This window comes from Felis catus, chromosome X (genome assembly GCF_018350175.1).
Source record: "Felis catus isolate Fca126 chromosome X, F.catus_Fca126_mat1.0, whole genome shotgun sequence".
NCBI lineage: Eukaryota > Metazoa > Chordata > Mammalia > Carnivora > Felidae > Felis > Felis catus.
Genome location: NC_058386.1, coordinates 28,016,856 through 28,029,771, shown reverse-complemented (window position 1 = coordinate 28,029,771; position 12,916 = coordinate 28,016,856). Strand labels below are relative to the sequence as shown.

General features: G+C 37.7%; 1 protein-coding gene across 11 annotated transcripts in view; it reads left to right on the top strand.

The window, feature by feature from the left end:
- The window catches only part of DMD (dystrophin), a 2,379,610-nt gene that overhangs the window by 1,091,098 nt on the left and 1,275,596 nt on the right, over positions 1-12,916 (top strand). For all 11 annotated transcript variants that reach the window (XM_045050793.1, XM_045050788.1, XM_045050791.1 and 8 more), the window contains 3 exons: positions 1,949-2,131; positions 8,782-8,916; positions 10,535-10,684. In XM_045050793.1, coding sequence (XP_044906728.1) covers positions 1,949-2,131; positions 8,782-8,916; positions 10,535-10,684 — 468 coding nt within the window. The remainder of the gene's footprint in view (positions 1-1,948; positions 2,132-8,781; positions 8,917-10,534; positions 10,685-12,916) is intronic.

Here is a 12,916-nt window from a genome sequence, read left to right as displayed (position 1 = left end):
TTCTTCCAGTGGAAAAATTTTACCACATTTTCTCCTGTGAATGTTTCCCTGCTTCTAAGCTTGTTTAAGAAAGAATTTATGCAAGCCTACAAAGGAAGAAAGAAATGTTTCTCATCCTGTGTTTTTTGTAGTTGTATGGGTTGTGTGTAACTTGAATGAAATGTAATTGCATTCATTGGATACTGCACAGCATGCTTCTTCATTTCGTGGAGGATTTGAGATGGGCTTAACATAAACTAGAAGAAAGAAGATGTAGATTCCAGGATGACTTTCCTAAACACTTTGAAACTCACTTTTCTCATGTTGAATATTCTGCAAGGTTTTGTTAAAGAACCACCAAAGCAGCACCTACAGCATGTCTGTCATGGCCCAGAGCAGCACATACGAAGTGATTAATGTTGTCAGAATTGTTTGTAATGCTAAAATTACTGTAGTCAAAATACGGTTTGTATAGACACAAAGCTCATGGTCAGTAATAGCAAAAACAGATTGGAGAATTTTCAGCTAAAATTTTCAATGAAATAAATTAAAATCAATGAAGGCAATCATTTAGTATTCAAAACAACTTGGATTTGTCATTGTATTGTATACTTTTAAGGCATTATGGGAGTAAATCCAAAAGCATAGGGGGATTGTGTTATAGCTGAGCTTGTCCATTTTTTGCCCATATCCCCTTACTCTCACTCACTACCCTGCATGTAGGTCCAGCTTCCCCCTGCCAGAACCTGTTCTTCTTTATGTAAGGGCTTTTTGTGCTTCCTGAATCCCACCTTTCCCACCTATGTGTCAGGCCTCACTAGGATGAAATTAGCATTCCCCCAACAGCCTTCAACCAGTGAAAGGACATCTGTAATAAACCCAACTTGTCCAATTATATGGACCTAACTTGGTTGTAGGAGTCAGAGAATATTCGAACCTGTGGTAGGATTTGGGCTGGTGTTAAATGATTTGAGGGAGAAATGATTTGAGGGAGAGTTGAAGAGCTTTGCTTTGGATTGCATGTTGTCACTGCCTGGGAATAACTCTGTGATTGGTAGCTTAATAAATCTGTCCTGGAATGAAGGAATACTAGAGTAAATTTGGCAGTAGAATTGATAAAGAAGCCGCACAGAGTCATATTAATGGGGACCGGGAAGTGTTTGGGTTTGTGTGGTTTGGACAGTGTTTATATTTTGTACGTATTCTAACATGGCTATGGAGTATAGTGGTATTGTTGTCATGATCCACAATGGTAACAAAGTAGCCTTGCGTGATGTCAATATTCTGTGAAACAATTTATCTTCAACCTGAGAAGAGCAAAAAGGTATGGCTGAGTACCAGGTAGCCTCCTTCCTAGCAGAGGCTGCTATTCTCCTCTTTCTGTCGTACGTGTTCAGTTACTGAATAGAACTTTCTTTTGTCAAAATACGGTCCTGGATGTAGTATTAAGAAGACTTTTTTATATCAATTATCTTCCAATTTAAACAATGATAATTGCACTGATTTCAATATTATCCATCTGAGTAATTTATAAATGAATTCAATTCTAGAGTATGGGATATTTTTGAACGTAGTTAGTACTGAAATACTTGTTTCTTGTTTTATATGTGTGTGTGTGTGTGTCTCTCTGTGTAGGCATGTGTATACACACATACACACACATTTATATTTGAAAGAAAGAGAGCACACCACAAATACATACCCACGTGTAGACTGCTTTGCACACCATTCTGATTAAAGTGCTGTTATGTTCTGATGATAATTTTTTTTCTTTCTGACTCCAAATTCTAGCTAAACCTAAATTAACGGAAGTTATTATAGTCACCATTGGATTTATTTTGATTCATCTTCTAATAGGGATCTAACTGGAATCTTGTGGGGAAGAAAGTATATGATAGACAGGAATGCATTTTGGAAGTAAAGCCATTGCCTCACTCACTATTAAGAAAGAGCATTCTTTATTTTTCAGAGAGCTAAGGAAGAGGCCCAGCAAAAAGAAGCAAAAGTGAAACTCCTTACCGAGTCCGTCAATAGTGTCATAGCTGAGGCTCCCCCTGCAGCACGAGAGGCCTTACAGAAGGAACTTGACACTCTAACCACCAACTACCAGTGGCTCTGCACCAGGCTCAATGGAAAATGCAAGACCTTGGAAGTCAGTTGCTTTTCTTGATCTTTATTCATTATGTGTCAGTTTATGGTCATGTATGATGCTCCGCGATTAAGAACGTGAGCACTGGTGTAAGACTACTTAGGCTTGAGCATTTCTATTTCATGTACTTAGCCTAGTGCTCAGTAAATGTGAGCAGTTCTAATTCTAATTCTTGTTACTACTACCATTATTATTAGGTCACAAAAATCTTACAGGTTTTCTCAAGATTTATAGAAGCCGGTCTTTACTTTTTCATATATTTGAATGTGCATAAGATCGTAAGTATTTTAGAAAGGCATTTCATGGGGAAGTGTACTTTATTATAATTGTTTTTAATAACCGCTATGCCCTATAGAGTTCTTCACAGGACATGTTGCCTGGCTCTTTGGGAAGGACATTTTACATTATATTTATTACCATAAGTGCTGCTTTATCTTCTTCACATGCTCCTACCCCTTAGATTATGCTTATCTGGAAATAGTTGATAAATAATTCATGTGTCTCAAATGATTACTGTATTACTGCATCAAAAATAAATTATGATCCTCCTTGTGAAAATACTGTTTACTAACAGTAAGGATTGTGCCCAGGGGCAGAAAACTTTACCTAGCACTAAAAGCTGATGCTGCCAGATACTGCTCACTAGCTGGCCTTTAAGTCCTCCTCCCCCACATGAAGTGAGTCATTTCCGTGAATATAGTTGATAAAGAATTTATATATATTCCAACGAAGTGGAGAGGAAATAAAAAGGGACTGGGTGGCTTTATAACTTCAAATAGAAGAGGTCATAAGTGTGATCACAGATGAGAAATAGAGGGATAGTCCAATAGTCTTGGAAATTTTATTAACATAAAAATAAAAGACACCTTTAGAAAACATATCCCAAAATAGATTTCTGAGGGATTAGCATATCTTTTAAATGGACCACATGGCCAACAGGAAGCAAAGAATGATAATGACATAAAGAAATTAAGAACAGAAGAAAATATTTAAATGTTTCATTTTAAATATTGTCAGAAAGCAATTTCCTAGATAATAAAAGTGCCTCCCTCAGGGAGCATATAGTGAATTAGTTCTGACTTCCCTGAAACTCCATGTCATACCTTTCCTTCCCTTCCCATTCTTTCTTTTATTTTCTGTAGCACTCAGACAACAGATTTTGCTTTCTCTCTCTGTCTCTATTTGTTTGAGTATGGTGGAACACAGTGTTACAGTAGTTTCAAGTGTAAGCGTAGTGATTCAACAACGCTATACATTGTGCTATGCTCACTACAAGAGCGGCTACCATCTGTCACCATATGCTATTATCTAAAGGTTTCCCCTTAATATTGTCTATATTTCCATTTCTGTCTATTGGATTCTGTGTATTTTTCTGAAATCCGTCTTCCATTTCTCAAATGATCTCTTCAACTGACTACTGTATATTTCATCCTTTGATATATAAATATACTCATCTCTATATACACATCATCCTCTATATGTGTGTGTTTATAATTTTCTATTTTTTCAAAACCTTATTTTCCATTTCCTGAAATTTTACTTACTTATTTTGGAGTTTATCTCTTCTTTTATACACTCTTCTGGTTATGCATAATTAATTCTAGTCCTTTTGTAAACAATTTAAACCTATGCAGTTCTTTTGGTTGAGAAGTCTCTGTGAGTCATGAGCATGAAAGAGTTTTGGTTTCCCAATAACTGTCACCAACCATGTCAAACATCAATTTCTGCCTAGTAGTTGGCTTCCTCATCACTATTGCAGTCTGACACCATGACTTTTGATTCACTTTTAATTATTAAAATTTAGTCTTATTTAAATTTTGATCTCATAGTTTATTAACATCTTCCATTAGTTTAGGCTAATCTCTGGCTTCAGCAAATTATACAGAGGTGCGAGTGACAAAAACAATGATCGTAGAGTCCCTCCCTTCCAATAAGTTTGTGGGTAGTGATCATATTGTGTTGCTTTAAGGGAGGTTAATGAGGAGAACGTATACTCTTCATATCAGTGTCCTTTTCTTTGCTGGTCACAACTGCTGTACCCTCTCATTAACACCCACAGACACCTGTTATGATGAATATGTTATCACCAGATTTAGTAGGTTATCCCCACTGATTTATCTGGCTTGTTCTCTATAGACTTGGTGTGGTCTTTTGGGGATCCATATTCATATAGACTGTGAATCCCCAAAAGGATCTTCTCTGCATTCTTGGTACCTTGGAGTATTCAACACAATTTCAGGCTGACTCTTGCCAGTAGCTTTAAACCACATTCTCTTGATAGTTACTTCCTTTAAGCCCATGTTTCCATGATACCCTGGAGTCTTACCTCCCCACCACATTTCATCTTAGCCTGCAAACACGGACAAATCCCCATCTCCCATAACTGTCAGAAGTTAGAAACTTCCAAGAGTTGTCCTTGATTCCTCTTTGGCCATGCCAGAAGCTCAGGAGGGAATGCATACCGACAATCTTTTTCTGAACGTACCCACCCATTTGATGAGTGAAATTATTTTAGATCCTTTAAAGAAAAGAGACCAGATGGGTTTCTCTTAAACACTGCAATAAAAAGTTGAGGGAAAAGGATTGCCTCAGAGGCATGTGGCTGGCTCAGTTGGTAGAGCATGTGACTCTTTATCAGGGTTGTAAGTTCGAGTCCCACGTTGGGTGTAGAGATAACTTTAAAAAAAAAAAGAATTGCCTCACTTTCCAATTCTCCCCCCTGCACATCCTCCATTGCCCCTGCATCAGCACCCTGTCTTTAGCCACTGCTTATGAAAGCATGTAGCAGAAGTTTCTATTCTAACATAGAATGCAAGGAAGTTAATCCTTTCATTTCTTAAGTATGAGCTCTAGTTGCCAATCTCAAGAAAAATAGATCCTACTGGCAACTTCTAACACCAGGCTAAACTTATTTATTATAAAATTCTTTATAATTGCACTGTCTTTAGATTATAACTTGTGGATTCTACCATTCTGTATAACTAGTGACTGTCTTGAATGGCAGGGAATTTCCTCACATGGCTTGTAATTTTTGTGTATGTTTGAGCTCACCTTTAGTAGGAATTGTTTTACTAGACATCCTTTATCCTCTGGTCCTTAAGAGTTTTTTCCTAATGTTTCTACCAGAGTCTTAGAAATCTTACATTCTACTCTCAGGTGTGATATAAACTTAGGTTTCAGCTTTTTGTGTGTGAATCCTTATTTTCCAACCAAAATCCAAAGGATTCTCAGCCTCCTTGCTAATTCCTTTTACTCCAGTGGGTAGGGATTTTATAGCTCTTGTTTTCAGGATAGGTGACACACAACTTTATGCTTTTCCATCTCCCTGAAATGCATGAGACCAGTGCCTCTCTTTTCATCCCAAGTTAGTGTTGAATATGCTAGCTTTTATGTCACATATCCTGTTCTGATATTCCAGTATTTTGATAAGCTTGGCCTCCCCACTTCTACCTGTGCCTAATTTCCCTCTTTGTTTCTGCTGCATAAGGACTTTCATATTTCATAGTACAGCCATGAACTCAAATATTTTCCTTTATGATTTATCTAGCATTTCAATACTACCGAAGGAGGGAGTGGAGGGATTATCACATCAGCTCAATTCACCATTTTGAATTTTTTTTTCAACGTTTATTTTTTATTTTTGGGGCAGAGAGAGACAGAGCATGAATGGGGGAGGGGCAGAGAGAGAGGGAGACACAGAATCGGAAACAGGCTCCAGGCTCTGAGCCATCAGCCCAGAGCCCGACGCGGGACTCGAACTCACGGACCGCGAGATCATGACCTGGCTGAAGCCGGACGCTTAACCGACTGCGCCACCCAGGCGCCCCTCAGTTCACCATTTTGAATGGAAGTTTCCGTTATTGTTTGCAATCTCTTCAGAGCCAGTGTGAGTTCTGTGATATCAGAGTAGTTTTAAGTTCCAAACTGTTAAGCTTAACAGTTATTCTAAATGGCTTTTAGCCCTAATTCAGGCTGCAAGACTACATTTTATTTTGCAAAGGTGACCTGTAAAGCCAGTACATTCAGCCTCTCCAGCTGTGCCCTTCAGATACGTTGAGGACACAAGGGGCCATCCATCCTGATGGTTAAATCAGCAAGGTAGTTCATTACCTCAATCTGCACCAAAGTTAATAAGACACATTACCAATCACATCTCCTTATCTTCAAAGCTCTAAAGTACCCTCGGGTATTTAAGGAGATATTTATATTTTCCCACTGGGATCTCTGCCCAGAAGGAAGACAGCCTGTAGTCCAGCAGGAGCTGGAAATGACCCAGATTTAAGATTTCTAGCACCTTTTAAAACAAAATACTTAATTTCACTTTCTATATTAAACTGCCCACAAGATACCAAGCAAGTAGTATTGGGTGGCAAGGCAGGTTAAGACTGATACTTTTCATCAATCAGAGAGGGAATGTACCTCCTTCCATCATTTGCATGGATTATAAGCAAAGTGAAAATATGGGAAATCTGATAGAATGTTTGGTTTCTCTTGAAATAAAACTTCCTTCCTTGGCTTTATTTTTAATGGTATTAGGGGGTGGATAGTGGGATGTGGTGATTGCACTACTGTATTTATAGGTTTGCCCAATATTTCCAATCTCAAAGCTAATGGAAAATGACCATTTTTGTATTCTTATCCTCTAGCACATCTTCCTACTTTTTCCCCAACATCTATAACCATAATCCAGAAATTTGCCTTGATTATTTCTTTGCTTAAAAATGTTTTATCACACACATATGAATATCTAAATAATATGTTGCTCAGTTTTGCTTGTTTGGGCATTGCAAACAAATCATAACATATAACATTTCGTTTTCTAGGGCTTGCCCATTTTGCCCAACAGTTTTGTGTCTGAAACTCTTCCATGTTGTTCTGTGTGATGAAATTTCCATTTTTACTTCTATGTTCTCTGTTTAAATGTAATACAGTGTATTTATACATTCTCCTGTTAGCAGACACCAAGGCTGTTCTAAAAAATGTTGTTTATTACAAAAAGTGCTGAAATGAATACTCTCTTAACTGTCTTTGTCGTCTACACAAAGCAGTTCCTCTGAGGATGTGTACCTAACAGTGGAGTTGCTGAATTGTTGCCTATGTGAATATTCACCTTAGTGAGAATGACAAATTGCTTTCCAAAATGGTCATTCCAATTTACACACCCACTGGCAATAAATACAAATTTTTGTTAATGCATATCTTCTCTTACACTTGAAATTGTTAAACTTGTCACTTGTGTCAGTCAGTCAACATGGCATGCATATCACATTGCAATCTTGAGTTACATTCCCTTGATTACTAATAAGGATGAACATATTTTCATATGTTTATTGGGTACACATGTATCTTTTTCTTTGAAATGCTGGTTCAGATTTTCCTTTCATTTTCTATTGGGATGTCTGTTCACCTTTAATTGATTTGTTGGCATTCGTTTCTTACTTACCTGTTAGAAATTTTGCAATTGTTTTCTTCAAGTTTGAGGCTGTTTTTCAATGTCTTTATGGTGCCTTTTGATGAATAGAAGGGTTTATTTCTAATGTAATCACATTTATTCATCTCTGTCTTATGGTGTTTTTTTGTTTTTTTTTTTTTAACAAAATGTCTTATTTAAGATCTCCTTTTCCGGGGCGCCTGGGTGGCGCAGTCAGTTAAGCGTCCGACTTCAGCCAGGTCACGATCTCGCGGTCCGTGAGTTCGAGTCCCGCGTCGGGCTCTGGGCTGATGGCTCAGAGCCTGGAGCCTGTTTCCGATTCTGTGTCTCCCTCTCTCTCTGCCCCTCCCCCATTCATGCTCTGTCTCTCTCTGTCCCAGAAATAAATAAAAACGTTGAAAAAAAAAAAAAGATCTCCTTTTCCATACCCAAAGTCAAAGAATACTTTTTTATGTATTCTGGTTGCAATCCTAAAGTTTTACTTTTTTTATATACGAGTATGTTTGTTTATTACAGTCATCATTTTTTAATACATATCGCAAGCCATTTAAAAATAGTCATAGCCTTGAAATAGTTACTAGTCATATTCCTCTTAATATACCTGAAAGAAATAATTTGAAATAGGGAAGAATATCCATATCCCCTGATGATGCTCGCCTCAAATTTATAATAGCGAATAAAACTAAAAATAGTCTAACTACCCAAAAAGTGTTGATTGTTAAGAAAACAAAAGTATAGCCACCTTAATGAAATTTGAGATTTTCATTAAAAATGTCTTCTTCGTAATATGGAAAAATTGTATGGTGTAAGGTTTCAAGAGCACTATAACTAAATCTGTACTTTAATGTTAACTATCAAATTACTTACATGTGGTAAAGTTTAAAGGAGGTCACAGAAAAGTGGTCATGGTTAATGTTTTGAGATGTTAGATTTGTATATGCATTTTTAGGTATTCTTTTATTTCTTTTATTTTCCATACTCTGTTGTTGATGAATCATTTTTCTATTTAGAAAAAGTAAATCACTGATCCTGTAATTAATTTCTGTAATAGAAGGTTTCCTTAATGATTAGTAATTATACACATATTAGATGATCCGCATGACCAGGGTGAATGATGTGAAATAAACATGTTCTATTTTCAGAGTTTTACAAATGGAAATTCCAAAGTGTCAAGTCACTTTTGTATGAAATATTTCATCTGTGCTATGTATTTCTTTCTTAGGAAGTTTGGGCGTGCTGGCACGAATTATTGTCATACTTGGAGAAGGCAAACAAGTGGCTAAACGAAGTAGAATTCAAACTTAAAACCACGGAAAATATTCCTAGTGGAGCTGAGGAAATCTCTGAGGTGCTGGATGTAAGTGGTGAATTAATCTAGACGATCATAACTGATATGCACTGGACGCCCAGTACCACGTAGAAAGTACAGAGCATACTTGCTAATGCCTCCCCGCACCGCACACTGGCACTTTGGGTGAAGCCTTTGTGTCTTCTAGAAACCTTCAAGGTTTTAAAGAGGCTTTAAATAACCTCTTCCAAAGGACATCTGTCTTTTTCTGAATTATGAGGTTCTCTGTTGCCACTTTTCTTTGCTGCGTCAATCTTCCACATCCAGACCTGCAAAGACAGTTTGAATGCACAGGCTTCCTCCTTTGCAGTAGAGCTAAACGGGACGATAATATAAAACATTATTTCCAGTGTAAAAGCTACACTTACTGCATTGAAATATACTTTTATTATTTTTTGAGCCATACTTTTAAATTATTTAAAAGCATGAATTTGTACCTTACACAATGTTGTGAAGTATCAAATGGGCATGCTCTGATATTAGAAATATATCCTTAAAATGTACTACGTTTTCTGTACTACAGAATTTTAGTACCCTCTCAAGTTTTATTTTGAAGACCTTTCAAAAGTAAAATTTAAAGGAATTTGCATGTATAAACTTTGATTTATGTGAACTTCGAACAACAATTTATGTTCTGTCCATCTTATTGTACTTTTGGTTACCCTTCATATATAATGAATATGTAGTTTAGCTGTGTGGTTTTATATAGGCCCATTTGCAATGCAGTCCCTGTGTAAATATGCTAAAGTGAGGTACATAAATTAAGATGGGAAGAAAATTGGAAAAAATGATTCCTTAGATAGCATTGAGACTCTGGAATGTTAGAACCGAAACCTAAACATCATATATCCAACTTACTGCTTTCCTCAAGAGAACTGTAGAACCTGAAGAGGGATCGGAGAACAATGAGAGTGGTCAGAAATGGACCCTAATGTTGGTCCTGCCCTCTTCAGAGGTGTGAACTGATGAAGCATTCCTTGTGAATCAGCCATGTGATGCATCTTCCAAAAAAGAGGCAGCACACACAGTGCATTAGTTGAAGAAGCATGGTGGCCAGAGCAAGGGGTGTGATGATGCAGTTATCCTATTAAATTATCAGATGGAAGGACTTCATTCTTATCTTTCTTGCCTTTCAGTCCAAAGATGGCTGCTCCACTTAAAAGCTGTGTGTGTGTGAAAAGTATGAAGGGCAAAGGGATTTTTTTCTAAATGTTACAACTTTTTTTTTCTTTTTTTAATTTGGGAAGGGAAACTGCTCTTGAATTTCTACCTGTGTATAGTGTCAGAATCATGTCAGTTAGCCATCACTAGCTATAAAAAACGTTGAGAAATTGAGTATTTTGTCTTTCCAGGTGTATAAGTAGAGGACATCACAGAAGAAGGTGGTTGTGCATAAGTTTTAAGTACCCCAGCCCACAGTCCTGCCACAAGCCCATGAAGATACACCTGCGAAAACATCCTATGTTTTAATAACAATGATCTTTGATGTTTGATTATCCCAATTACGTATTGCTTGAAATTGCTTTTAACTTAATGATCTGTAAATAAGAAGATACTAAGCATTTTGTGTTAATTCAATATATTTAGAGAAGGAAGGGAAATAGTAATTATTGCAAATGTGTTTCAGTCACTTGAAAATTTGATGCAACATTCAGAGGATAACCCGAATCAGATTCGCATATTGGCACAGACCCTAACAGATGGTGGAGTCATGGATGAACTGATCAATGAGGAACTTGAGACGTTTAATTCTCGTTGGAGAGAACTACATGAAGAGGTATGACGATAAGAGTGAAAAATCTTTTCAAATGGTTTCCATCTCTGATAAAATGAAGAGTACTTTCAATATTAGCTCAGCTTCCAGGTTTAAGAAATTGTCACGTGCTAAACATGAGTAAATTATTTACATGCACCCTTTAGTATTTTATCTTACAGACACATTATAAAGTATGGGTTTTAACAGGAAACTGAGACGTGCCAAATATAGTAATGTGCTCAAGTTCACAAACAGACAAGTTAGTCTAGTGTTCTACGTCAGATCTTAACTGACCACAGAATTCTTTTCCCTTCCCAAGGTTACCCAGCATGTGTAGGTACCCCTGTCCCTTTCTCCCTCTCCCCTGACCTTCCTCCCTCTCTGCCCACCTTTCTCAATGCATGCACACACATGTTATTGTCATGTGTGATGGGTTAGTAGTGCATGTGATCCTATTACTACTCTAGAAATAGTTAATTCTTCCCAAGTACTATTAAAGAGTTTTATCTTATATATAACAGGAATTTTCATACTTAAAATTGGTGGTGTGTGTTTTTTTTTAATTTTTAAATCAAAATTAGGAGAAAATAACCTATTACTCCCAATCAAATAGTGTTCTGTGTACATTCTCCTAAATCAAGAATGGATTGTCAACAAGAAAAACGTAGGTCATAATGAAGTTTAGTTTTATATCCACTTACTAAGTATGTCTATAACATGTGAGACCATGTTCTAAGGTTAAGTAATAATTCGGGAAAATTCTTCTCCTTCATTAGTTATAGACACTGAGTAGTTACACAAAAAGTCACTGATTTCTTAGTGTGTTCGGGACATTAAAACAAACAGTATCCTTATAAGATGCAAAAAGGTGTGTTTAAAAGTTAATCACAGAGGGTTAGAGAACCCAGAAAAAGGGTGCACACCTGTGTGGGTCAGCATTGGAAGGCGTTTGGCGTACCTTTCCTAGAGAAAATTCACTGTAAATGACCTTTTAAAAGTAGAGTAGGAGATTGCCAAATGGGCAAGTGTAAGAGGGTGATTCCAGATGGCTAGACATACACGTTCAAACACTTGGAAATATGAGGGGGGTTATATGTGCACATCTGCAAAACATTTGGTTTTGTTGGACCATAAGGTACAGGTGGAGGAGCGTCTGAAGGCAGTATTGAACAAGTAGGCAGGAGCAGGGCTGCTGACAGAGATCTCTGCTTCTCAAACAGTCTGGTCTATAACCATGCACTCAGGAAACAACTGAAGGGTTTAAAATGTAAGGGGGAAGGAGAAGAGAGGTGCCTCATTCAGATCACATTACCCCCACAGAGGCTATGGAGGGTACTTGGTATAAGAGATAGGAGGATGGCAGGTAGTGAGACCAAGGAACTAGTGATATTTTTAGCTCAGTTGAAGGCAAGGGCAGTAGTGACAGGTACAGTGAAAATGAAACATCTAGGAGACCATCTAGGTTTCTGATTCAGGTGACTGGGTATCTCTTATTTTTCATAAACAAGATGGAGAAAATAAGAAAAAAGAAAGCAAGTTTGGAGGTGAAAAATCACATGTCACTTTTTATCTCCATTCATCCTGAAGTGCCTGCTTAAGTTTGATACCAGCTAAAAGCAATCCCTGAGTCAAGGACTTGGGCGCTGGTAGTCAGTTTGGAAGATAATACCAAGAAGGACAAGTGAGGGAGTGTGGGGGAATGGCGGAATGAAAGCTTGGAAGGTTGATGAAGGGTACTTTTATCAGTGAGTTTCCACTGTGAGTGACAGGGTAGTCCACCTGGGAGCTTTATGGAAATCATGTAGAACACCAGTGCTCCAGAACATGCTCAGAATTGTCCCCCTGAGCTCATGGAAATTCTAGTGTTTATTCACCAATTTCCCTCTCTTTTTGTTGGAGGATTGCCCTCAGGTGCCTTAAAATCCCAGCACTTCTGGGCTGTTGAGGGCAGTCAAAGTATGAAGCGTGTGTGCTTACAGGGGGAATGTTATAGTGCTAGCAGAAACTGGCCACCATAGCTTCAGGTGAACTCAGAGCCATTGAGGGTAAGGGGTTATGTGGTAGGGTATCAACGAAGTTGACTGTAGTACCAACAAGGTGTCTAGGTGGGGATATTCTGTAAGTCAGTAAAAGAGAGATCCATCCACGCGTCTGGAGTTAGAGTGATCCATACTAGTTTTACAGATGTAGGATTTACCAGGCCACGTGCTAGTTAAAACTGTAAAGTTCTTGGCATCACCCAGGTAAGCCAAA